The sequence below is a fragment of the Trachemys scripta genome, chromosome 8 (genome assembly GCF_013100865.1).
Source record: "Trachemys scripta elegans isolate TJP31775 chromosome 8, CAS_Tse_1.0, whole genome shotgun sequence".
NCBI lineage: Eukaryota > Metazoa > Chordata > Testudines > Emydidae > Trachemys > Trachemys scripta.
The window spans coordinates 46,944,864-46,971,334 of record NC_048305.1 but is presented as its reverse complement, the minus strand read 5'-3'; the positions used below and the strand labels follow the sequence as shown (position 1 = coordinate 46,971,334).

Below are 26,471 nucleotides of genomic sequence, written 5' to 3'. Positions count from 1 at the left end.
CCCCAGAAGGAAGACTGCGGGACTCCTGAACAAAGGAGAAGAAGGGTTGGGCCCATGGGCTAAAAGAGCTCTATTTGAGAGAAGACAAAATAAATAAAACCCCAAATAAAACTTATTTGAAGTATTCAGACCTGAGTGTAAATTATTGTAAAGGACTAAGAGAGAACTGAAGACAAGTTGCTGGAGGCTACGAGGTGGGGTCTGGTTTACACCTCACATTTGCACTCATGGTGCTAAAGTATCTGGGGTATCTGCACGACTTGCATTGTGTGCCTTTGCACCAAAGGTGTGTGTGTATTCAGGATAACTGTACCTGCAGTAACTACCTCCAGACAAAACTTCCACAGCGTACCCAATGGTTACAGTGTGGCATTTTTTGTCCCATAGTAGCTGCCCACATATAGAAGTTTAAGAGTCTGGTATGATCTCTAAAAAAGCTAATTCTTTAGCTCAACCAGTAAAGGTCCATATTTTTAGATCCAGAGGCCCCAGACAGCCTGACCAAGGGTTACACCAGTACCTCATCTGCTATTGCAGCTGGGCTGCATATGTGTCTGTTGTTGTCTCAAGGAGCACCTCCTGAGCTAAGGTTGGCATAAACAGACTTCCATTCTTAGTGAAGATTTTAATGACTGAGTGAAATGCAGAAATAAAACTATCTGACTTTACATTCATATTGGGCCTCAGAGCCTATTGGGCCTCAGAGCCTATTGACTTCAATGGCCTTTTCATCAGGCCCTTTGTATTTGAAACGCTAAACCTATACATAGTGAAGGGCAGAATTTAAAAAAAGCTGGCAGTCACCCTCAGCTTCGTGCGCTTAATGCCTTTAATCAGTGAGGATTCAATTTTTCCATCTTATTGACTAAGGGACTGCTTCAGCTGTTATCTAGTATGAGCCATTAATGTTTCCTTTTTTTGTAGAAAAAGTGCATTTAGATAATATTGTGAAGTAGGAAACAGTTGCTCAGGCATAGCAAATGAAGAATTTCTGGTCTCTTAAGGAAATGCAGTTTAACACCCTGGCACTGTCAGTGATGAGTAAGCCTACCCCTTCTATAAAGAGGGTACAGCTAGGAAAGTCCCTCTACAAAGTCCTACTTATCTGTCTTGGGCCAGATACATCTTAGCCCCTGCTCCATCCGCTTTGTGCTGCCTGAGTGGTGCAAAGGAGACATAAACTGACCACAAATAGCCAGTTGAGAATTCCCCCAGCAAAGGGGAATTCTCCACTAGCATAAAATCAGAAGAGCTGGTGCCTATGCCAGCTGACCCCACCACATGCTGGTATGGGGGCCCATGTAGGCATAGGGATGAGTGGGAACAAAACAGAGCTCCATGATGCTAATTCTTAGCTCACAATACGAGAGAATTGTCTAAAGATCCCTCTAATGTTCCTCAGGGCCAGGGTTAGGGATGACCGGTGCAAGGAACCTGGCCCCTCATTTAAAACATTCTGTATCTGTTATAACATGCACATTACAGCTGTATGTTTTTATGGATTCTTATAGCAGTAACCCCTTGGCCTTCCTCCCCACCCCAACCACACAGTTTTGTTGCCCCTTTTATTGTGTCACATCTGAAATTAGGTTCTAAGTTTTTTTTGCAGCAGATGTCATGGACCAAACTGTCTGCTGCTGAAACTCTACTGATTTCAATAGTTATGTCTGGAGAAAATTTTGCCTTATGCCTTCTTATATGTAGAGTGACACACTTACGCTTGTGAGCACAGTACTGTTAATTAATAAACAATAACAATTAGGTAACTTCTGAAAAGGGATGAGACTTGGTCTCCTTTTCTATTGGTGCCAAATGCACCCACAAAATGTATAATGAATTGCTGGTGGAAGTCTGAGACTTGCCTCTCTAATTACCTGACTTGCACCTACAATTGAGTAGTCAAAAGCTCAGGTATTGATTTATGCTCGCAATTCAATTGCAGGCCCCTATGGAAGTGAAATTTGGCCCTCTCTATGGGCTAAGCACATTAGATCTGAAAGTCATTGAGAAACAATGAACAGAGGACCCCACAAAGAAAAGAACACTTTGAATGATAAAACAATGATTAATTTACATGAAAATCTGCCATGACTAAAGCGCTCTTTTCCTCTTACTAGAGCAGGGGTCGGCGATCTTTCAGAAGTGGTGTGCCGAGTCTTCATTTATTCACTCTGATTTAAGGTTTCACATGCCAGTAATACATTTTAAGGTTTTTAGAAGGTCTCTTTCTATAAGTCTATAATATATAACTAAACTATTGTTGTATGTAAAGTAAATAAGGTTTTTAAAATGTTTAAGAAGCTTCATTTTAAAATTAAATTAAAATGCAGAGCCCCCCCCGGCCAGTGGCCAGGACCCGGGCAGTGTGAGTGCCACTAAAAATCACCTCACGTGCCGCCTTCGGCATGCATGCCATAGGTTGCCTACCCCTGTACTAGAGCACACTGGTTGTGACAATTCCATGTTTCCATACAGTGCCCTGTCTCATAGATTCTTCTCAGACACCCCTTGTAACTTGAGAGACCCTGTCTACAGTTCCTCAGAGGCAGTGTGTTCAGATGTAAAACACCATTATTGGCACGTCAGGTGTGGCTTTATCCTGTTTCTCTCAGACATCCTCTGTGAAACCCAAAAGAAGTTTGAAACCAAAAAAAAATCTTAATACCAAACTTAAGAGGTCCACCAAGAAGTGTCTTACCTATGAACTGTATAATCCTATTATTGCAACCCTTGTCCATTCTTCCTCTTTTCTCTTCCTCTGTCGGTTTATGATTCTTTTTTAACACGCCATGCCTGAACTTAGACATAAGCTCTTCCAGACAAGGACTGTCTTCACCTTCTTCTGTGAAGCAACTAGCATACATTAGGGCACTCTGAACTCATAAATAAGACCCAGATTCTCAAAGGTATTTAGGCTCTTCACTTCCATTGAAATCAATGGGCAAGTAAATAATAATCATCAATACCTTGTATAATACATTTACAATTATATCTCTACATCAGAACTCATTCAATTAAGTTCATGATCCCTGGGTACCTAATATTTTCTTTTCCATCCTATTTGCATGGCTACACATTGATTTTAAACAGTTCTTTAATTCTTGTATGTAGTTAATATATTTGGTTCAAAAGGCTCTCCGGCCCCTGTGTTGTTGAAAACAGATATTTTATTATGCTGATTATGTCTACAGCACAAAACTGTATTGTCTTGGAACATGGTTGTGAGCAATTGAGTTAGATGACACAATGCTGACTATGCTTCAGCTGTCAATGTAGACCAGGATACACAATGTTCAGACGTGTGCTCTACAAATGCTATGTTATAGTGGTCAGTAGTACATCATCTAACTTGATTGTTCATACTGTGTTCAAATGCAGTCAAATTTGTATAGTGTAGATCAGTCCAACTGGTTTCCTTATTTCTCTGGCTACCTTATCAAACAGTAGAAACACACAAATGTCAGAATGAGAAAGAAAGAAAGAAAGAAAGAAAGAAAAGCTTGTGCAAAACGCGGAGTCCAGGAACATCCACATTATTCCTGAGTGCAAACACATTATCTATTCCCATTCAAGGCCATCGAGAATACTAAAAAAAGGAGTGCATTATATTGCCTCAATAATGAAAATAATAATTAATTTCTTAGTACTTATACAGTATTTTGTATTCAAAACACTTTACAGACATTAATTTCAAACAACTCCAAGACATAGTTAGATATTAACAAAGGAAAGGGAATGACCCAAAATGAGCACAGAAGATAGACAAGGACCAAATACCAGAAACCAAGATTAGTGAGATAAGGCTTGCATGGCATCACACAAGAAAACATTGCATTTCTTAGTATGCTCCTAAACACATTTTGGAATTTCCCTTTGAAAGAAAGCTCTGAGGGCTTTTTCTTTTCTGAGTAGACATTTGATGTGAACATACAAGAGTGTTTTTTCAGTATTCAGACAGGAAATCACACAAGAACAATATAAGGAACTAATTCGTTACCCAGTGAATGTTTTGGATGCAACTGTTTATATCAGCTTGGTCAGAAGAAGTTTCTGAACTCTATTCTAGATTTTTTTCCAGTGACTCACTGTGTGGCCATTAACAAATCATTTGGCCTCTCTTATCAAAGATAGATGGGAAATAAAAAGGGGAAAATAGGCGTATGACTCTTTTTAGCTTTCTTATGACGTATAAAGGTCAGCTATAAGGCTTTCCTAATTATTATTTATTTTTCCAGCCTTGTTTTTACATTATAAATTCAGATGTTATCTGAGGCCTGGTCTACACTAGGAGGTTATGTCGAATTTAGCAGCGTTAATTCGAATTAACCCTGCACCCGTCCACACAACGAAGCTATTTATTTCGACATAGAGGTCTCTTTAAATCGATTTCTGTAATCCTCCCTGACGAGCGGAGTAGCGCTAAATTCAACATGGCCATATCGAATTAGGGTTAGTGTGGACGGAATTTGATGCTAATAGCTCCAGGAGCTATCCCACAGTGCACCACTCTGTTGACGCTCTGGACAGCAGTCCGAGCTCGGATGCTCTGACCAGCCACACAGGAAAAGCCCCGGGAAAATTTGAATTCCTTTTCCTGTCTGGCCAGTTTGAATCTCATTTCCTGTTTGGACATTGTGGCGAGCTCAGCAGCACTGGCAACGATGCAGAGCTCTCCAGCAGAGGTAACCACGAGATCTTGCACGATCTAAAAAATAAAAAGGAGTCATATAAAAAATGGAAACTAGGACAGATTACAAAGGATGAATATAGGCAAACAACACAGGAATGCAGGGGCAAGATTAGAAAGGCAAAGGCACAAAATGAGCTCAAACTAGCTACGGGAATAAAAGGAAACAAGAAGACTTTTTACCAATACATTAGAAGCAAGAGGAAGACCAAAGACAGGGTAGGTCCACTGCTTAATGAAGAGGGAGAAACAGTAACAGGAAACTTGGAAATGGCAGAGATGCTTAATGACTTCTTTGTTTCGGTCTTCACCGAGAAGTCTGAAGGAATGCCTAACATAGTGAATACTAATGGGAAGGGGGTAGGTTTAGCAGATAAAATAAAAAAAGAAGAAGTTAAAAATCACTTAGAAAAGTTAGATGCTTGCAAGTCACCCGGATGAAATGCATCCTAGAATACTCAAGGAGCTAATAGAGGAGGTATCTGAGCCTCTAGCTATTATCTTTGGAAAGTCATGGGAGACGGGAGAGATTCCAGAAGACTGGAAAAGGGCAAATATAGTGCCCATCTATAAAAAGGGAAATAAAAACAACCCAGGAAACTACAGACCAGTTAGTTTAACTTCTGTGCCAGGGAAGATAATGGAGCAAGTAATTAAGGAAATCATCTGCCAACACTTGGAAGGTGGTAAGGTGATAGGGAACAGCCAGCATGGATTTGTGAAGAACAAATCATGTCAAACCAATCTGATAGCTTTCTTTGATAGGATAACGAGCCTTGTGGATAAGGGTGAAGCGGTGGATGTGGTATACCTAGACTTTAGTAAGGCATTTGATACGGTCTCGCATGATATTCTTATCAATAAACTAGGCAAATACAATTTAGATGGGGCTACTATAAGGTGGGTGCATAACTGGCTGGATAACCATACTCAGAGAGTTGTTATTAATGGTTCCCAATCCTGCTGGAAAGGCGTAACGAGTGGGGTACCGCAGGGGTCTGTTTTGGGACCGGCTCTGTTCAATATCTTCATCAACGACTTAGATATTGGCATAGAAAGTACGCTTATTAAGTTTGCGGATGATACCAAACTGGGAGGGATTGCAACTACTCTGGAGGACAGGGTCATAATTCAAAATTATCTGGACAAATTGGAGAAATGGTCTGAGTTAAACAGGATGAAGTTTAACAAAGACAAATGCAAAGTGCTCCACTTAGGAAGGAAAAATCGGTTTCACACATACAGAATGGGAAAAGACTGTCTAGGAAGGAGTACGTCAGAAAGGGATCTAGGGGTTATAGTGGACCACAAGCTAAATATGAGTCAACAGTGTGATGCTATTGCAAAAAAAGCAAACATGATTCTGGGATGTATTAACAGGTGTGTTGTGAGCAAGACACGAGAAGTCATTCTTCCGCTCTACTCTGCTCTGGTTAGGCCTCAGCTGGAGTATTGTGTCCAGTTCTGGGCGCCGCATTTTAAAAAAGATGTGGAGAAATTGGAAAGGGTCCAAAGAAGAGCAACAAGAATGATTAAAGGTCTTGAGAACATGACCTATGAAGGAAGGCTGAAAGAATTAGGTTTGTTTAGTTTGGAAAAGAGAAGACTGAGAGGGGACATGATAGCAGTTTTCAGGTATCTAAAAGGGTGTCATAAGGAGGAGGGAGAGAACTTGTTCACCTTAGCCTCTAAGGATGGAACCAGAAACAATGGGTTTAAACTGCAGCAAGGGAGGTCTAGGTTGGACATTAGGAAAAAGTTCCTAACTGTCAGGGTGGTTAAACACTGGAACAAATTGCCTAGGGAGGTTGTGGAATCTCTGTCTCTGGAGATATTTAAGAGTAGGTTAGATAAATGTCTATCAGGGATGGTCTAGACAGTATTTGGTCCTGCCATGCGGGCAGGGGACTGGACTCGATGACCTCTCGAGGTCCCTTCCAGTCCTATAATCTATGAATCTATGCAATCGCAGAATAGAAAGAGGGCCCCAGCATGGACTGATCGGGAAGTCTTGGATCTGATCGCTGTGTGGGGCGATGAGTCCGTGCTTTCGGAGCTGCGATCGAAAAGATGGAATGCGAAGATCTACAAGAAGATCTCAAAAGCCATGACGGAGAGAGGATACAGCCGGGATGCAACGCAGTGCCGCGTGAAAATCAAGGAGCTGCGACAAGCGTACCAGAAGACCAAAGAGTCAAATGGACGCTCCGGATCCCAGCCCTAGACATGCTGTTTCTACGAGGCACTGCATTCCATTCTAGGTGCGGCCGCCACCACTACCCCACCACTGTCCGTGGACTCTGACGATGGGGTATTGTCAACTGCTGCTTCCTCGGAGCTGTTCGCGGACGGGGAAGATGAGGAAGGAGATGAGGAGGACGAGGCAGTCGACAGCGCTTTCAACGCTGATTTCCCTGACAGCCAGGATCTCTTCATCACCCTCACGGAGATCCCCTACCAACCCTCCCAAGGCAGTAACCCAGACCGTGAATCAGGGGAAACATCAGTAGGTAAGTGTTTTAAACATTTATTTTGAATAGAATAGGCATAGTATGTTAGCAATGGGTTTTTAATGATTAGTTTGCCCTAGGTGCTTAACTTTTTAGTCCTTGACAGTGCAGCTACTGGAAAAGTCTGTTAACATGTCTGGGGATAGAGTAGAAATCCTCCAGGGACATCTCTACGAAGCTTTCTTGGAGGTAATGTGAAAGCCTTTGCATCAGGTTCTTGGGGAGAGCGGCCTTATTGCCTCCTCCATGGTAGGAAACTTTTCCGCGCCAGGCTAGCAGCAGGTACTCCAGTATCATTGCCTGGCAAAGCATGGCAGCATACGGCCTTGGTGTTTGCTGGCATTCACGCAGCATGCGGTCTTTCTCTGTATCCGTAATCCTCATCAGAGTGATATCACTCATGGTGACCTGCTTTGAATTAGGGGAATTTTAGTATGGGGACTGATTGCCTGTTCCTTTAAATAACTGTAACCGGCGGTTTACAGCCACACGGTGGGGGCGGGGAGGCGAACCATTCATGCTGAGCGGTTCGCCGGCAGCATGCAGGGATCTTTCCCGGGGACAGCCACGACGGGGGTGGCACAGGGGCAGAATTCATGCCGGCCGGATCGCCAGCAGCATGCAGGGATCTTTCCTGAGCCCAGCCATGTGGTGGGGGCGGGGAGGCGAACCGTTCACACTGAACCGTTTGCCGGCAGCGTGCAGGGATCTTTCCCGGGGACAGCCGCGACGGGGGTGGGACAGGGGCAGAGTTCATGCTGGCCGGATCGCCGGCAGCAGGAACTGGCCAACGCTAGGAGCACTGCTTGGAACATGAAAGGAGGGCACTGCTATAAATTAAGCTTTAAGCAGCCAAAAGTCTACGGCTTACCATGGCCGCCTGCTAGCAGAATTCTGTTGTCCGGCCCCGCTTGTGTGATCTGTACAGCAAGACCCCAGGCACTCAATGTGAAGACAGAAAATTCGACCTTGTACTGAGTGCACATGTGATAGGTACTGTGCATGGTCTTGTTCACAGAGAAAGACTATATTCATTGTTCACAAAAATTTATCTTTTTGAGGAATTCACTCCCTTTTTCCCCATCCCACAGCTGTGAGTGTCTCCCGAGCTACCCCGGCATCTCCCTCCCAGAGGCTGGCGCAGATCAGGCGGTGAAAGAAAAGGACATGGGACGAGATGTTCTCAGAACGTATGGTCTGTTCCTGAGCCGAGGCGGCACAGCAGACCCAGTGGAGGGAGAACATGTCGCAATACCAGCGATCACACAGCCAACGGGAGGACAGGTGGCGGCAGGAAGACCAGCAGGCGACTCAAATGCTGCTTGGACTAATGAGGGAGCAAACGGACACGCTCCGGCACCTTGTAGATGTTCTGCAGGACCGGAGGCAGGAGGACAGAGCCCCGCTGCATTCTATCTCTAACCGCCCTCCCCCGCCACAAAGTCCCATCCCCCCCTCACCCAAAGTCCCAAGAAGGAGGGGTGGCAGGGGCCGAGAAAACAGTCACTTCGCCCTTGCAGACTGCTCAAATTGCAGAAGGCTCTTATTCCCAAAGATCTGATACATCCTTTCCTTCCCTCCAAATGCACCTCACCCAAGCCCCCGTCCCAGTTTCATCCCCTAACTGTGTAGTTGTTAATAAAAAATATGTTTCTGTTAATTACTGTTTCCGTCATGTTCTTTTAGAGGACAGTGTGTTTGAAGGGGGGAAAGGGGGTTGGTAATTGGAGAGGACAGTCACCTTTACCAGGGTACAGACACAGGGGCAGATTCAGCAGAAGGTCATACACACATTGCAGTCACTAGGCACACTGGTCAGTCTGGGAGGTGGTTTTCATGTTCTGTGTGTGGGGGCTAAGTGAGTTTGTGGCTGGGGAGGGTGGTTACAGATCTTATGCAGCGGTCCTTAGCCTGGATGACAGAGCCACGCAGCAGGGGATCTGTAACCGCTCTCCCCCGCCACAAAGTCACATAGCCCCCACACACAGAGTCCCGAAAAGGAGGGGTGGCAGGCTCCATTGAAACAACCAGTCCACCACTGCAGACCGCTCTAGGAGCAGGAGCCTGTCATTCCTCGAGTTTAGAAGCGTCCTTTCCATCACTTCATCCGCTCCCCACCACAGTCTGCGACCCAGTTTCAACACTTTACCGCGAAATCCTTAATAAAGAAAACGGTGTTAATGAACAAAGTTTCATTTATTTTATTTTTAAAGGTGTGTTGGAAGGGTGGGAAGGGGGTTGGTAACTGGAGAGGATAGTCAACATTAAGTAGGTAAAGAAACGGGGGCAGGTTCAGCTTCTGTTTAAAAAAAAACGTAATAGTCACAGGTTACCCTGGTCACTCTTGAACCTAGCTTTCAAAGCTTCCCGGATGCACAGCACGTCCTGCTGGGCTCTTCTAATTGCCCAGGTGTCTGGTTGGGCGTAATCAGCAGCCAGGCGATTTGCCTCAACCTCCCACCCTGCCATAAATATCTTCCCCCTTGCTCTCACAGAGATTGTGGAGCACACAGCAAGCTGCAATAACTATGGGGATATTGGTTTCGCTGAGATCAGAGCGAGTCAGTAAGCTTCTCCATCTCCCTTTCAGACGTCCAAAAGCACACTCCACCACCATTCTGCACTTGCTCAGCCGGTAGTTGAAGAGTTCTTTTTCACTGTCCAGGGCGCCTGTATAGGGCTTTATGAGCCAGAGCATTAGCAGGTAGGCTGGGTCCCCGAGGATCACTATAGGCATCTTCACATCCCCAACAGTTATTTTGTGGTCCGGGAAGTAAATACCTTCCTGCAGCTGTCTAAACAGACCAGAGTTCCTGAAAACGCGAGCATCATGAACCTTGCCCGGCCATCCGACGCTGATGTTGGTAAAACGTCCCCTATGGTCCACCAGTGCTTGCAGCACCATTGAAAATGTACTGGCTGGCCTGGTGGTCTGGTCCCAGGATAGGGATGTGAGTTCCATCTATAGCCCCACTGCAGTTTGGAAATCCCATCGCAGCGAAGCCATCTATGATCATCTGCACGTTTCCCAGGGTCACTACCTTTGAGAGCAGTAGCTCAACAATTGCGTTGGCTACTTGCATCACAGCAACCCCCACGGTAGATTTGCCCACTCCAAATTGGTTCGCGACTGACCGGTAGCTGTCTGGCGTTGCAAGCTTCCAGAGGGCTATGGCCACTCGCTTCTGGACAATCAGGGCTGCTCGCATCCGGGTGTCCTTGCACTTCAGGGCAGGGGACAGCAATTCACAAAGTTCAAGGGAAGTTCCCTTACGCATCCGAGAGTTTTGCAGCCACTGTGATTCATCCCAGACCTGCAGCACTATGCGGTCCCACCAGTCCGTGCTTGTTTCCCGGGCCCAGAATCGCCGTTCCACAGCATCAACATGACCCATTGCCACCATGATGTCCACGGCGCGGGATCCCGTGCTTGGTGAGAGGTCTGTGCCCCTCTCAGACTTAATGTCCTCACCGTGCTGCCGTAGCCTCCTCGCCCGATTTCTCAGCATCTGCCTCTGAAAAAGGTGGATGATAAGGCGTGAGGTGTTGACAACGGCCATATCGCAGCGGGCTCCATGCTTGCAGTGCTGTGGCGTCTGCGCTGTCAATCACCAGAAAAGTGCGCAAACTGATTGCCCGCAGGCGCTTTCACAGAGGGAGGGCGGGAGTGAGGGTTGAATGACAACAGTTACCCAAAACCACCCTCGACACATTTTTTGCCCCAGCAGGCATTGCGGGCTCAACCCAGAATTCCAGTGGGCAGCGGGGACTGCAGGAACTGTGGGATAGCTACCCATAGTGCACCGCTTCCAATGTCGACGCTTGTGGACTCACAAAGTTGAATTACTGTCTTTAGTGTGGATACACACGTTCGACTTTGTAATATCGGTTCCACAAATTCGCTTTAAGTAAAATCGAACTACTCTCGTAGTGTAGACATACCCTAAGATGGAATGAAAACTCTAGTCAATGATGACTAGAGAACTAGTGAAATGGTGACATCACAAGATCCAAGTCAGGGAAAGCTGAGCAATTGAAAGGTACAAGAATTTAAAACTCTCTTTGTTTTTGTTAATGCCTCTTTAACCTTAATGCAGCATTGCAAACTCTCACAATTTTATCACAAGTCTTGAAATATTTGGTGTTTTTCTTAAAGCCTCTGTATGTGGAGTTAATTGATTACATGAGCATCTCAGCTTTCATTTTTTAAAAATGGTGGTTGTGGAGAAAAGCTTGAAAATGTGTATAACCTAGAGTTTCAAAAATCAGAAGGCAAAGAAATAGAACCCAGAATTTATTATTTCTAAACCAGTCTCATAATTTCTTCAGGCCTGACTCATGACTTTGGAATACCTGGGGTTAGCAATGGGAATGACTAATTAACATAAGCATTTATTAAAGAACTATCATCCTTGCTCCTTTTCTGTTTAGGAGTTCATAATAAACATTTCTGAGACCTTCCAATGTGTCCGAAAAATTGGACACTCTGGCTATTTTGAAGGTTAAAAAAAAACAAGGAAAAAACCTTACAAAGCTGAAAACCATCATAAACGGGAGAAACACAAACCCACCCATTTAACAAACATTTGAAGGTCACCTCTGGGTTTCCCTATTAGAGCTGATCACATTTCCTTTTTAACAAAAAGTATCTTAGTTGAAAAATAAAATAAAATATTTTTAAACATTGTTTTAAGTTTGTTATAAATATGTTGATATGTTTCATTTTTCCTTTCCTTTTTCTACTTTTTTTTTTCTGAGTCATTTTCCAAGGAAAAAAATTCTTCCTCAAAAATTACTGGAAAAAAGGAAGACAGAAAAAAAAGGAATGAAAAAAAGAGAACATAAAAATCAATTTTTAAAAATATATTTATAAAAACATTTTAAAATACCTCCAGATTGAGCCATGTAAAACCCATGAAACAGAAGCAACTTCAATAAGTTTATTCCATTTTTTCAAATAGAAAGTATTGTGAACTTTCACAATTTGATTGCATGTCTTGTGACATTTGGTGCATTTCTTAAAGACACACCTCCGGGAATCAAGGGATCAACAGAGAATCTTGGTTTTAATGTTTTTTTTTTTAAGTTTCTAGTGCTCATGGTTACAGAGAACAGCTAGAAAAAGTGACCCCTAACTCAGAGGCAAATAATTATTATTATTCTTCGAGTGATTGCTCATATCAATTCCAGGTAGGTGTGTATGCGTGCCGCGTGCACGGATATCGGAAACTTTTACCCTAGCAGCTATCCATTGGGCCGGCTGGGGAGCCCCCTGGAGTGGCGCCAAAATGGCCATCTATATAAGCCCCTGCCGGCCCGACCCCCTTCAGTTCCTTCTTACCGCCTGTGACGGTTGTTGGAACAGTGGTCTCCTGTCTTATCAAGTGTTCCACTTATCCCTAGCGTTCTCTTATCTTCATCGTTGGTTAATTGTTAATAGTTAGTAGTTAGTATTAAGTGTTAATTGTTTTTCTATAGTATTAAGTGTAATTTAGCTGTTGAGGGCAGTCTCGTCAACGGCTGCCCTGCGGGGCCCTGGGGCATGCCGTCTCAGGGCTTCAAGCCTTGCAAGTCTTGCAACAGGCCCATGTCTATGGGCGACCCGCACGATTCCTGTCTCAGGTGTCTGGGGGAGGGCCATCAAGCGGACAACTGCATTCAAACCTCGGACACGTAAAGAGAGGGAGTTTCGTCTTAGGCAACTCCTCATGGAGTCGGCCCTGTGGTCCTCTCAAGATGCAGGCCCGAGCGCCTCAGTGCGGAGCGCTCCTCCAGCGGAACCGTCTTCGGCACTACAGAAGATCCCACGCTCATCTCGGACCAGCGATCTCCCGGGCCCCAAAAATGCCCACCTCGGCACCATTCCCATTCCCCAGTTGCTGCCAAGAAGCAAACCGTGGGAGGACCCCTCTTAGGATCGAGACAGTTACCACGGTCCCAACGGAGCAAGACCCTGGCCAGACCTCTAAGCAGGCCACCATGCCTAGATCTCTTCAGGCCAGCCCTCCACGCGGGAGAGTGCAAGTAGAAGAGATCATTTTACCGTCCACGCCGGACACCTTGGAGGCGGCGAGAGGTCTCATCTAGATGACGGCTCCGGTGCCTCCGGTCCCAGCACCAGCCCCAGCATGGGTCCCGGTGCCATCCAAGGGCAAACCGACGATGTTCGGGCTGTCAGCCCTCAGCTCAGCATCTCATTCCCGCTCAGAGTCCCAGTGCTGTTCTGAGTCCTGGCACCGCCCCAGGTCCCAGTCTGACTCACGACACCGGTCTGACTCGCGGCGCTGGTCCCGTGGTCTCAAACCTCGGAGCCATTCCCACTCGAGGTCACTTTCGACTGCACGAACATGGTCCTGCTCGAGGTTCAGGTCACGATTGGTGACCTCGCGGCACCGCTCGGACCGACGAGGTGCGGGTCTCCGATCCCCACGTCAATGATCACCATGGCACCAGTCTGCAGTCCACTACTGATTGGCATCGCGGCACCGCTCTCCAGCTCGGCACCACTTGCCATCACGGCACCGCTCGCCAACACGACACCGGTCGCGGTCACGATCAGCCTCACAGTGCCGATCCCCGCGTGCCCTGTGCCTCCCAAGAGACTCAGTGCCTGCTTTGATCCACTCCCACACCGCCCCTCCTTGGCCGTCGCGGTCCCAATCCCCTTCTGGCAGGTCAGAGACAGTCTCAGGGATCTCAGACATCCCTCATTCTGGCCCAGGGAGCCTCGGCCAAGTTCCACCAGTGACCCACTGGCAACTCCAGTAGCAATTTTTGACACCCTGGGCATACCATCAAGCCCAGGGCGCACCCCCAGTTGCCCAGCCACTGTCTCGGTCGAGCGCTAGGCCTCCTGAGGCAACTCTCAGCTGCCCTCCTTCTGACCCAGACCAACCTGTGGAGCCAGCGCCTGCGATAGAGGCTACCCCAGCTCCCCAGAAGGAGCCACCCATGTCCAACCAGGATGCTACATCCGCACCGGCCCTCCCAGTGGAGTCATCCTCGTTCTCCCCGATGAGGCTATGGCTGGCAAGTCCACGTCTGGGCCACCTCCGAAGGACTTTAGGGTCATAGAATCATAGAATATCAGGGTTGGAAGGGACCTCAGAAGGTCATCTAGTCCAACCCCCTGCTCAAAGCAGGACCAATTCCCAACTAAATCATCCCAGCCAGGGCTTTGTCAAGCCTGACCTTAAAAACCTCTAAGGAAGGAGATTCCACCACCTCCCTAGGTAACCCATTCCAGTGCTTCACCATCTTCCTAGTGAAAAAGTTTTTCCTAATATCCAACCTAAACCTCCCCAACTGCAACTTGAGACCATTACTCCTTGTTCTGTCATCAGGTACCACTGAGAACAGTCTAAATCCATCCTCTTTGGAACCCCCTTTCAGGTAGTTGAAAGCAGCTATCAAATCCCCCCTCATTCTTCTCTTCTGGAGACTAAACAATCCCAGTTCCCTCAGCCTTTCCTCATAAGCCATGTGCTCCAGCCCCCTAATCTTTTTTGTTGCCCTCTGCTGGATTCTTTCCAATTTTTTCCACATCCTTCTTGTAGAGTGGGGCCCAAAACTGGACACAGTACTCCAGATGCGGCCTCACCAATGTCGAATAGAGGGGAACGATCACGTCCCTCGATCTGCTGGCAATGTCCCTACTTATACAGCCCAAAATGCCGTTAGCCTTCTTGGCAACAAGGGCACACTGTTGACTCAAATCCAGCTTCTCATCCACTGTAACCCCTAGGTCCTTTTCTGCAGAACTGCTTCCTAGCCATTTGGTCCCTAGTCTGTAACAGTGCATGGGATTCTTCCACCCTAAGTGCAGGACTCTGCACTTGTCCTTGTTGAACCTCATCAGGTTTCTTTTGGCCCAATCCTCTAATTTGTCTAGGTCCCTCTGTATCCTATTCCTACCCTCCAGCGTATCTACCACTCCTCCCAGTTTAGTGTCATCTGCCGTCCAAGAATTGTTGAGGTGCATGGCTCTCAATATGAACCTCCAAATTGAGGAGGTTGTGGAGGATGAGGACCCCATGGTGGACATTCTAGGACCGGACGGGCTCTCCAGGGTGGCCCTTCCCATGAATAAAACCATCCAAAACAATGTAGAGACTCTCTGGCAAACCCCGGTCTCCATTCCCCCCACAGCTAAGGGGGTAGAAAGAAAGTACTTTGTCCCCACCAGGAGTTATGAATACCTTTTTACTCACCTTGCCCCATGTTCGCTTGTGGTAGATGCGGTAAATGCCAGGGAGAGACAGGGCCAGCAAGGGCCTGCTCCCAAATATAAAGACACAAAATGGCGGGACCTTTTTGGGAGAAAGGTTTATTCTATTGGGGGTCTCTCGCTGCGGATCGCTAACCAGCTGGCGATCCTCAGTAGGTACAATTTTAACTCTTGGTCTGCGGTCCTCAAATTCAAAGGTCTTCTCCTAGCAAAGGCTCGTACAGAACAAGGGGGGGAGGGATAGCTCAGTGGTTTGAGCATTGGCCTACTAAACCCAGGGTTGTGAGTTCAATCCTTGAGGGGACCACTTAGGGATCTGGGGCAAAATCAGTACTTGGTCCTGCTAGTGAAGGCAGGGGGGCTGGACTCAATGACCTTCAAGGTCCCTTCCAGTTCTAGGAGATAGGATATCTCCATTTAAAAAAAAAAAAAAAAAAGAACTGGGGGCCATTGCTGAGGAGGATAAATTGGTTGCTAGGACCTCCCTCCACGGTTCCCTCAATGCTGCGGATGCGGCTGTGCACACTCTGGGGTCGGGAATCCCTATGCGGTGGAATGCCTGCTTCAGTCCTCCGGCCTCCCGCCTGAGGTTCAGCATACCATCCAGGGCCTCCCTTTCGATGGCCAGGGCTTGTTTGCAGATCAAACTAACTCCCGCCTGCATACCTTAAAGGACACGAGAAACACCATTAAGTCCTTAGGTATGCATACCCCGGCTAACCAGAGGAAGCCCTTTAGGCCAGCAACGTCCTTTCCCTCCTAGACCGAGGCAGGACCCTCTCGTCGCAGAGGATAGATACTCTCGATGTAGACCATCTCACGCCTCCTCAAGGACAGTCTAAGCCATCCCTGGGCCCTAAGTGCTCATTTTGAAGGTGTGCCAGAGGACGGACTACCAGTTCTTACCCCAGACAGTTATCCCTTTCTAAATCGTCTATCCCATTTCTACCATGCCTGGTCCCATATTACCTCGGACCGTTGGGTCCTCCGCACAGTGCAGATGGGATATTCTATCCATTTCCATTCCATCCCGCCTTCCCCGTCCCTCTTCAGGGACGCTTCTCACAAGCAACTCCTCATCCAGGAGGTTCAATCCCTCCTTGCCCTCAGGGCAATCGAGGAAGTTCCACAGGAGCTCAGGGGCAAGGGTTTTTACTCCCGCTACTTCCTTGTCCCCAAGGCAAAGGGAAGCCTAAGACCTATTCTGGACTTCAGGGAGCTCAACAAGTACATCGTCAACCTGAAGTTCCGTATGGTCTCCTTAGTCACTATCATCACTTCACTGGATCCGGGAGACTGGTATGCCACCCTCGATATGAAAGACACGTACTTTCACATTTTGATTACTCCGCCTCACAGACGTTTCCTCCGTTTCGTGGTGGACAAGACGCACTATCAGTTCACAGCCCTCCTGTTTGGCTTGTGCACAGCCCCCCGCATCTTTACCAAGTGCATGGCGGTCATGGCTGCCTTTCTTTGCCGACAACACGTATATGTCTTCCCGTACCTAGGCGACTAGCTTATACGGGATCGGTCTCACCATCACATCCACCGCAGGTACACCTACTCATAGACACGTTCATTCGCTTGGGTATCATGGTAAACCTCAGCAAGTCCGTCCTCGCCCCTACTCAAACAATAGAGTTTATAGGAGCAGTCCTGGATGCAAACCAAGCGAGGGCTTTCCTTCTGGAAGCACGGCACCAGGCATAATTACCAGCCTCTGCAAATTTCCCACGACCACAGGAAGGCAGTGCCTCAGGCTGCTGGGTCACATGGTGTCCTGTACATACGTGGTGCAACACGCCAGGCTAAGGCTCAGGCCACTTCAGACGTGGTTGTCTGCCTATCGACCGGGACGCGACAGCCTAGAAATGGTCCTCACGGTCCCAAAGTGCACACTCGACTCCCTGCAGTGGTGGCTGGACCCTCAGATGGTGGGCGCCGGGATCCCGTTCCATCCCCTCCAACCCACTTTGACTCTGGTTACAGAGGCATCTGCCCTGGGATGGGGAGCCCACCTCGGCAGCCTGACAATGCAGGGCTTATGGCACGAGAGTGAGCTGTCGCTGCACATCAATATCAGAGAGCTCAGGGCAATCCGCCTTGCATGCCAAGCCTTTCTTCCCCACTTGCGGGGCTACTGCATAGCAGACCTAACGGACAACACCAAGGCCATGTTCTACCTGAACAAGCAAGGCGGAGCCCAGTCATCGGGGCTCTGCCAAGAAGCCCTCTTTCTGTGGGACTTCTGCTTAGCCCACCTCATCATCCTTCAGGCCTCGTACCTGCCAGGTGTCCAAAACGTTCTGGCAGATACTTTGAGCAGGCATTTTCTGACTCACGAATGGTCCATACGCCCAGATATCATTCATTCCGTTTTCCGCACCTGGGGGTTTCCCCGAATTGACTTGTTTGCTTCGCGGACCAACAGAAAGTGTCCAGTTTTCTGCTCCTTCCAGAGTCACAGCCCGGGCTCGTTAGCAGATGCCTTTCAGATCACGTGGTCGGGCCAGTTGCTGTATGTCTTCCTACCATTCCCACTGATTCACAAGGTGCTCCTCAAGGTCCGCCGGGTCAAGGAAGATGTCATACTGGTAGCCCCTGCCTGGCCGTGTCAGTGTTGGTACCCGACCCTGCTGGACCTGTCAATTCAGGCCCCTCTACGTCTTCCTCTCGACCCCGACCTCATCTCCCAGAACCACGGTCGTCTCCTACACCCGGACCTTCAGTCACTCCACCTCACGGCGTAGAGGATCCGTGGCTGAACCAGGCTGAACGCGCCTGTTCGGATTCGGTAAGGCGGGTGCTTCTGGAAAGTCGGAAGCCATTAACTAGGCTTAACTATGAGGCTAAGTGGAAGAGGTTTTCCAGCCGGTGCACTCAGTGGCAGGTGCCCCCGCCCCAGGCTTCCATTCTGTGCATCTTGGACTACCTAATGTCCTTAAAGGACCAGCACCTAGCCTTTGGATCCCTTAAGGTCCACCTTGCGGCCATTTCTGCATTTCACCCAGGCACGGCAGGGTGCCAGGTGTTTGCACACTCGGTCGTGCAGTGTTTCCTCAAAGGCCTGGAGAAAATCCATCCTCCGACAAAGCCACACGTGCCTGCATGGGATCTTAACTTGGTCCTCTCCTGCCTTATGGGCCCTCCTTTCGAGCCGCTGTCCACCTGCTCTCTTTTCTCTCTCTCCTGGAAGGTCACCTTCCTAGTGGCCATCACTTCTGCACTTCGGGTCTCCGAACTACGAGCTCTCACATGTGAGCCGCCCTATACCATCTTTCATAAAGATAAAGTCCAACTAAGACCTCATCCGGCTTTTCTACCAAAAGTGGTGTCCAGCTTCCACGTGAGCCAGGATACTTTCCTACCGGTTTTCTACCCAAAACCGCATGCTGACCTACGTGAACAACACCTCCATTCTCTCAACGTTAGAAGGGCACTCACCTTCTATATAGACCGGACAAAGCCCTTTCGTAAAACAACTCAGTTGTTTGTCGCCATTGTGGAATGGATGAAAGTCACCCCGGTCTCCTCTCAACGAATATCTTCATGGATCACCTGCTATTACGGCTCACTCCACGAGAGCTCAGGCGTCGTCAGGGCTGCCACGTGGGCCTCAGTTCATACCTTCACGTCCCACTATGCCATCATCCAGCACTCTCGGGATGATGCAGCCTTTGGCAGAGCGATCCTTCAATATGCGGTTCCTTGACTCCGACCCCACCTCCGAGGTAAGGCTTGGGAGTCACCTAACTGGAATTGATATGAGCAATCACTCGAAGAAGAAAAAGCGGTTACTTACCTTTCTGTAACTGTTGTTCTTCGAGATGTGTTGCTCATATCTATTCCATTCCCTCCACCTTCCCCTCTGTTGGAGTAGCCAGCAAGAAGGAACTGAAGGGAGGTCGGGCTGGCAGGGGCTTATATAGATGGCCATTTCGGCGCCACTCCAGGGAGCTCCCCAGCGGGCCTGACGGATAGCTGCTAGGGTAAAAATTTCCGACATCCGTGCGCGCACACACCTAACTGGAATAGATATGAGCATAGGCGTGCGCATTGGGTATGCCGGGTGTGCCCAGGCACACCCTAATGCAGGGGTGGGCAAATGGCTCCACTGTCCCAGCGCAGCAAGCCGCCGGCCCCACCCCCACCTCTCCGGGACAGCCCCCGCCTGCTACCCCCACTCCGCGGGTCTCCCCCCTGCCAGCCACCCTCCTCCCATGGGTCTCGCCTGCCACCCTCACACGGGTCTCCCCACCCCTGCCCCGGAGCGTCCCTGCCTGAAAGAAAGCAGCGTGCGTCTCTCCCGTGCCTGCTTGTGCTGCTGGTGTAGAACATTCCTGCTCAACTGCTGTCTGCTGCCCCAGGGTCCTAGTGCCCCCCATCCCCTAATGGCAGGGCAGGCTGCCCTTACCATGCCCTTCCATCCTAGCCCTGAGCCTCTCCAACGCCCCAAACCCCTCAACCCCAGCCCTCATCCCCCTGTACCCTAATCCTCTCCCCAGCCCTGAGCCCCCTCCTGCATTGTAAACCCCTCAGCCCCAGCCAGAGCCCTCATCCCCCCTCACCCTAATCCTCTGCTCCAGCCCTGAGCCCCTTCTTGCATCGTGAACCCCTCATCCCCAGCCAGAGCCCTCACCCCTGCACCCCCTCCTATCCCCAAACTCCCTCCCAGAGCGTGCACCCCCTCCCCCTTCCCACATACCCCCTTCTGCCCCCCAAACTCCCTCCCAGAGCCTGCATCCCTCACCCCCTCCTACGCCCTCACCCCCAGCCCAGAGCCTGCACCCAAACTCCGTCCCAGAGCCTGCACCCCTCACCCCTCCTGCACACTGACCTCCTGCCCCAGCCTGGAGCCTGCATCCAGCACCCAAACTCCATCCCAGAGCCTGCACCCCAGGCCCCCTCCCCCACCCAAACTCCATCCCAGAGCCTTACGCAAGTAGGGGGAGGAGTTGAGGGGGCAGATTCTGGGCACCACCAACATTTCTACAAACCTGCCACCCATGCGCGGGGCAGCGTCTGGCTCTGCACGGAGCAAAACATGCTGCTAGGAGCCTCATGGTAAGGGGTCTGGGGCGGGGGGGGGTTGGATACAGGGCCAGCTCCAGGCACCAGCTAAAGAAGCAGATGCTGGGGGCGGCCAATACTAAGGGGCGGCACTCCGGCCGCTATTGGGGTGGCACGTTTGGGTCTTCAGCGGCAATTCGGCGGCAAGTCCCTCTCGGAGCGAAGGACCTGCCGCCGAATTGCCACTGAAGAGTGGAGTGGTGCGATTGCGCTGCCGCAGGTTTTTTTTTTTTGTTTGTTTTTTTTTTTGCCGCTTGGGATGGCAGAAAACCTGGAGCCGGCCCTGGTTGGATAAGGGTGGTGGTAGTCAGGGGACAGGGACCAGGGTGGGTTGGATAGGGGGTGAGATCCCAGGGGGGTGGTTGGGGTGGGGGTCTCTGGAGGGGGCAGTCAGGGAGCAAGGGGGGTTGGATGGGGCATGGGAGTCCTGGGGTCTGTCAGGAGTGGGGGATGGATAGGGGTCAGGGCAGTCAGGGGACAGAGAGCAAGGAGGGTCCTTGGGGGGCAGTTAGGGTAGGGGGGTCTCTTGAGGGGGTGGTCAGGGGATAAGGAGCTGGGGGGTTGGATGAGTCAGGAGTTCTGGGGGGGGGGGCTGTCAGGAGGCAGGAGTGTGGAGATAGTTTGGGGAAGGCAGGGAGCAGGGGAGGGTTGGATGGGTCAGGAGTTCTGGAGGTCTTGTCAGGGCACGGGGAGCAGTTGGATAGGCATGGGAGTCCCAGGGCCCTGTCTGGGGGTGGGGGTGTGGATAAGGGTCGGGGCAGACAGGGGACAGGGGTAGGGTCCTAAGAGGGCAGGCAGGGAACAAGAAACAGGGAGGCTTAGATAGGGGATAAGGTCCTGGGGGGCAGTTAGGGGCAGGGGTCCCAGGAGGAGGTAGTCAGGGGACAAAGAGCAGGGGGGGTTGGGAGTTCTGAGGGGGGCAGTCAGGGGGCGGGAAGTAGGAGGGAGTGGATGGGGCAGGGTGGGGACGGGCCTAGGGCAGGACTCCCTGGGTGCACACCCTAATGAAACGTGCTGCACACGCCTATGGATATGAGCAACACATCTCGAAGAACAACAGTTACAGAAAGGTAAATAACCATTTTTTTTCAGTATTGCCAATCTCAAGAGATCAAAAATCATGAATCAGGCTCCCGCAAATTATGAGATTGGGATGATTGGCCCAAAAATCATAAAGCTTTTGTTTTGTTTTGTTTTTAAAAAAGGTTATATTGTGTTTTTTAGTCTCTCTTGATTTTTGAACGCCCCCTACCCACCCCTAGTGCATGTGAGAATTCGGGACGCGCCCCTCTACCAGCACCACCCGCCAACAGTCTCACCGCCTATTGGCATGGCCCCGCCTCCTAATACAGCACGTCACAAAGGTCACTACAACTCCGGCCGCTCTTGTCCCTCAGCCTTCACGACAGCCGTAGCCCCGCCCCCTCCGTCATGCAGGCTGGTAACGGTCCCTTCAATCCGCCCACTGCTTAGTGCGCTTGGCGCATGCGCGGAGCAGCGGTGGTCGGACCGCTCTCAGCCCCGAGGGGTGGCCATGGCCGGGCAGCTCGAGTCGGTGCCCGCGGTGGAGATCGATCCGGACGGCACGTTCAAGTACATCCTGGTGCGGGTGCAGCGCGTGGGGGGAGCCGAGCACCGGGACGTCGTCAGGGGCACCGCGGCCGCCGAGTTCCACAGTGAGTCGGTGCCGCGAGCCAATGGCGGGCAAAGCCCGGCTGGCGCCAAATGCACCGCCCGGACCGATCGCCCCCTCCGAACCGCTTTCTTGAGGCGGGAGCCGGCTGCCCCGCCGCGGGCCGCTCCGCCCCTGCTGCAGCTGCTGCACGTCTGGGGTGGCCCGGCTGCCGCAGAGCTGCTGCTGCGCGGATAGCGCTCTCCCCACTGAGCGGGGCGCTGCTCTTACCCCCTTCCCTCCTCCCAGCGGCCCTGTTGCCCTGGGTGCTTCTAGGCCTCGGCCGCACTGGGGGGCTGTGCCTGTGCAATCCCTCCTGTGGCTGCGCCGCGACTTGCTCTGGTATCCAGCCCTGGTACATTTCAGTCAGAAACATGAACTTCTGAGCAGCCTCTCACTTGGTGAGAGGGTGGAACCGGCAGCCACTGTTCTGGGATTTGCTAGGGCCCAGCTGTGTAGGTAACAACGGGTCTTTTCCTTCACTTACCAGCTTCCCCAAGGAAACCGGAAAAAATTACTAGGTAGCTGAAAAGAGAGGACTGGAAGTAATCACCAAGTGAAACCTGAGTTCTGGTTAATGGATTGAACTGGCTTCATTTTGCAGATCATATATTTGAAAAAGTAAACCCTGAAATGGAAAAGTTGGGCTTTGAATGCAAGTGCCTTGGAGGAGGAAAAATTGACCATAATAGCAAAGACAAGAAAATGAGGGTATTTGGTCTCTCCACAGTAAGTGCCATGTATTAGTTTCCTTGAAAATTCAACATTTTAGGGCTCTATATAAAAATACTAGTAATAATTCTCAGCACTCTGATGGATCACTTATAAGCATTAATTAGTTAGTCCATACAGCTCACCTATGAGGTGGGTAAAGATGGCCTATTTTAGATGGGGAAACTACAGCAGAGAGGTTAGATTGACTTACTGACAGTCACACAGTAATTGGTTCCAGGGCTGTAATTGGAACTCAGCAGCTCCTGACTCACAATCCTGTACTGTAGCTATAGAGCATGCCTCTGTGTATGTATCACTTACTCACATGGTTCAGTATGTAAATACATTCTGTTTATAAATGACCAATAGAAGCAATGAATTATCCATATATGTGGAACACACTGCAGTCTCCATCCCACCTCACCACTGCAGAGAGTAGATGATAAGAAACAAGGATTTCTTGAGTGATGTGGACAAGAGCAGACTAGTTGCATGTGATGTAAAGACATGTTATTTGAATCCTGTATAGAAAGTAGCAGTTCTTCAAGGTCACTTTTCCTCCGGGTCAATTATAGCCCCAAACCGGATTAAACTTTTTTTTTTAATTAGGGCTCTTTCTCAGATATCATATTGTGGGGGCAAAGCTCTATAGGGAGGGGACATGGCATGCAACATTAGGGGTCTTCTAGAGCCTGCTCAATATTCGTGGCAGAATCAAACAATTCATGACCAGACTTCTGGATTAATGGTGGTGGTGTGCAGCACAGGCAGCAGCATCTCTCTCTTCTGCCACCAAGATAGTGGGAGAAGGGGTAGTCAGCTATACCCCACACCTTGTTTGCCCACCATTGTCAAGTGCCCTGAACTGTACAGAAGCATGCTGCGTAACTGCAAAGTTTCACTTTGTCAGACAGAAAAACGGAGATACAGAAAAGCTGATTGGCACTCTGGAATAACGGGTTACATCTTGGCCTGTAAATCAAAGCAACTTGGCTCTTGTCCTGGTTTTTTGTTGTGTGACTTTAAAAATAGGGAAGTAGTTATGTGAAATGGGGCCATTGATTCTTAGCTCTTGGATAAACGATGAGAATTAGAGAAATGCTTGAGGAGTTCTTTGAAGTGAACTCTGTGGCTGGGACTAAATAGATTGAGCTCCTTGAGGCTATCACTATAAGGCAATGATAGTACCTTTCCCCAGTCCCCTGTAAAGCAATGTCTGAGACAGCACTGGAGCTCAGCTACTAGCTTCCTACATTATTGGGGGTGGTAGTCGGCTTAGACAATAATTTAATAGCAGTAGACGTTCAGATGCAAAAAGTTCAAGCTTTCTAACCATTAAAATACAAATGGTCAACATCACATGTCAAAATATACAAAGTAAATATCCTTAAATCAAACTAAGTTTTCAAGCAGCATGTTTCTTTCTTTGCCTATCTGTACATTCTGATTATTATCAATGACAATATATTTTGTGTATATGGTGAAATCAATGTTTACCAATTAAAAGGCTAATTCTTTCAAGGCTACTTGTGTCTGATATAGCCATGCTTGTTTATGTGGGCAAACCTTGTGTGTAGAAAACAACTTTTTGTATTAGTTGTATAACATGCAGTTTAGATGTCAATTTACTTCTGTGGTCCTCTTGGAGCAGAGTTAAGGCTCTTGTGGTCACCTAAGTGAGAATTAATGCCTTGTTAAGTGCAACCTTAACTCTGATTTTCCTGAGTGGTAGGCGTGTTAGTCTGTATCAGCAAAAAGCACGAGGAGTACTTGTGGCACCTTAGAGACTAACAAATTTATTTGAGCATAAGCTTTTGTGGGCTAAAACCCACTTCATCCGATGTATGCTAATGCATACTTTGTTAGTCTCTTAAGGTGCCACAAGTACCTCGTTCTTTCTTCGGATTTTCCTGGCTTCTAACTCTGAAACATTTTAATTCAGATATTCTTGAAAGGTAATAAACAGAACTAGCTTCACCTCAGTGGGACTTCTGTGCAGGGGGAAGCATAAGGCCATAAATCTGGATATTTAAAATGTTAACTGGAACTTGATACTCTTGTAGCCTTATATTTTGCATCCCTTTAAAATCTTTTCTTATCTTTTTTGCAGGGATATGGTAAAGCAGATCATGCAGTGACCGTAGAAATACTGAAAAAAGTATACCGAGACTATGAAATCACTTGGTCAGATGACAAGAAATGAAAAACTACTCTGGAATCTGAAATACAAAGCAGTTTGCACTCTAGCTGTTGATATAGTATTGTATACATTGTGTTCAAATAAATCACTGTTAGCTTTATCTCAGTGGTCCACAACCTTTTCCGTGGGGCGGGTGCCGGACAACTAGCCACCCAGGACCATGGCCACTGGACAAGCAGCTGCCGAAATGCCACCGTGAAGCAGCAACGTGAAGAGGCGTCACCCCCGAAATGCCGCCGTGAAACAGCGTCATCGAGAGGCGTTACCCCCGAAATTCAGCAGCATTTCCGCGGTAGCACTTCTTGACGTTGCCGCTTCTCGACGGCATTTCGGCAGCTGCTTTTCCGGCGGCCAGTAGGCGGGCGCACATGGATGCCTCGGCGGGCGCCATGGCACCCGCAGGCACCGTGTTGGGGACCCCTGCTTTATCTGAATAAAAAGATTTGTGTGTTCTCCATCCTTTAGATATTGGAATTAAATCCTACTGAGGAAAACAGAAAGCAGCATAAATGCTGACAAGGTTGAAAGTATAATAAGAAAGAATTTGAAGAACAACTGGCTAAAGACACAAACAATCAGCAAAATAATTTAAATACAGCAGAGGTTGGCAGCCTATCAGTCAATAAGGCTACTGGACAACCCAGTGCTAAAGGAGTACTCAAGCAGGACAAGGCTGTTGCAGAGAAGCTAAATGCATTCTTTGCAGCTGTCTTTGTTAGAACGGTGTTTCTCAAACTGGGGTCCCTGAGAGTACACCAGGGGGTCTGTAGGCCATGCTGAGAAACTCCTCCCCCTCCCTTTCAGCACGCTGGGGAATAGGCTTCCTACCTGTCCTGGCTCCGCACTACTCCAGAAGCAGCCAGCATGTCCCTGGGGGGGAGGAAGGAGCAGGGGGTCTCAGTGCGCTGCCTCCGCCCTGAGTGCTGACTCCGCAGTGCCTATTGGCTGGGAACTGTGGCCAATGAGCGCTGCGGGGGTGGTGCCTGCAGGCAGGGGCAGCATGCAGAGATCCCCTGGCTTCCCTGCCCAAGACCCACTGTCAGATGGATGGACCAGTCACTTTTGGGAGCTGCCCTGGGTAAGCGCCTCACCCTCTCCCACACACAAACTCCACCCCCAGAGCCTGCACCCCATCCTGCACCCATACTCTCTCCCAGAGCCTGCACCCTAACCCCCTGCCGCAGCCTAGTGAAAGTTAGTGAGGGTGGGGAAGAGTGAGCAATGCATGGAGTGAGCAGGGGGCAGGGCCTCGGAGAAGGGGTGGGGCAGTGGTGTGGCCTCAGGGAATTGGGGCAGGGCAAGGCTGAGAAGGGGGATTAGGAGTCCCTGAAAATTTTTAAATCAAAAGGGGGGTCCTTGGGTTGCAAAAGTTTGAGAACTGCTGCTCT

General features: G+C 49.2%; 1 protein-coding gene across 1 annotated transcript; it reads left to right on the top strand.

The window, feature by feature from the left end:
- The first annotated feature begins 21,960 nt into the window (after positions 1–21,960).
- LOC117882209 (14 kDa phosphohistidine phosphatase-like) lies at positions 21,961–25,183 on the top strand. Its single transcript, XM_034780273.1, has 3 exons — positions 21,961–22,173; positions 22,774–22,898; positions 24,994–25,183. The coding sequence occupies exons 1-3, from the start codon at positions 22,032–22,034 to the stop codon at positions 25,084–25,086; spliced, it is 360 nt and encodes a 119-aa protein (XP_034636164.1). The 5' UTR covers positions 21,961–22,031; the 3' UTR covers positions 25,087–25,183.
- The last annotated feature ends 1,288 nt before the right edge of the window (positions 25,184–26,471 follow it).

Bases quoted from the DNA above. Each gene is read 5' to 3' on its own strand.
- LOC117882209 (XM_034780273.1), top strand. From the start codon at position 22,032: ATGGCCGGGCAGCTCGAGTCGGTGCCCGCGGTGGAGATCGATCCGGAC. The intron at 22,174-22,773 runs GTGAGTCGGTGC...TTCATTTTGCAG, and splicing joins CGCGGCCGCCGAGTTCCACA to ATCATATATTTGAAAAAGTA. The intron at 22,899-24,993 runs GTAAGTGCCATG...TCTTTTTTGCAG, and splicing joins GGGTATTTGGTCTCTCCACA to GGATATGGTAAAGCAGATCA.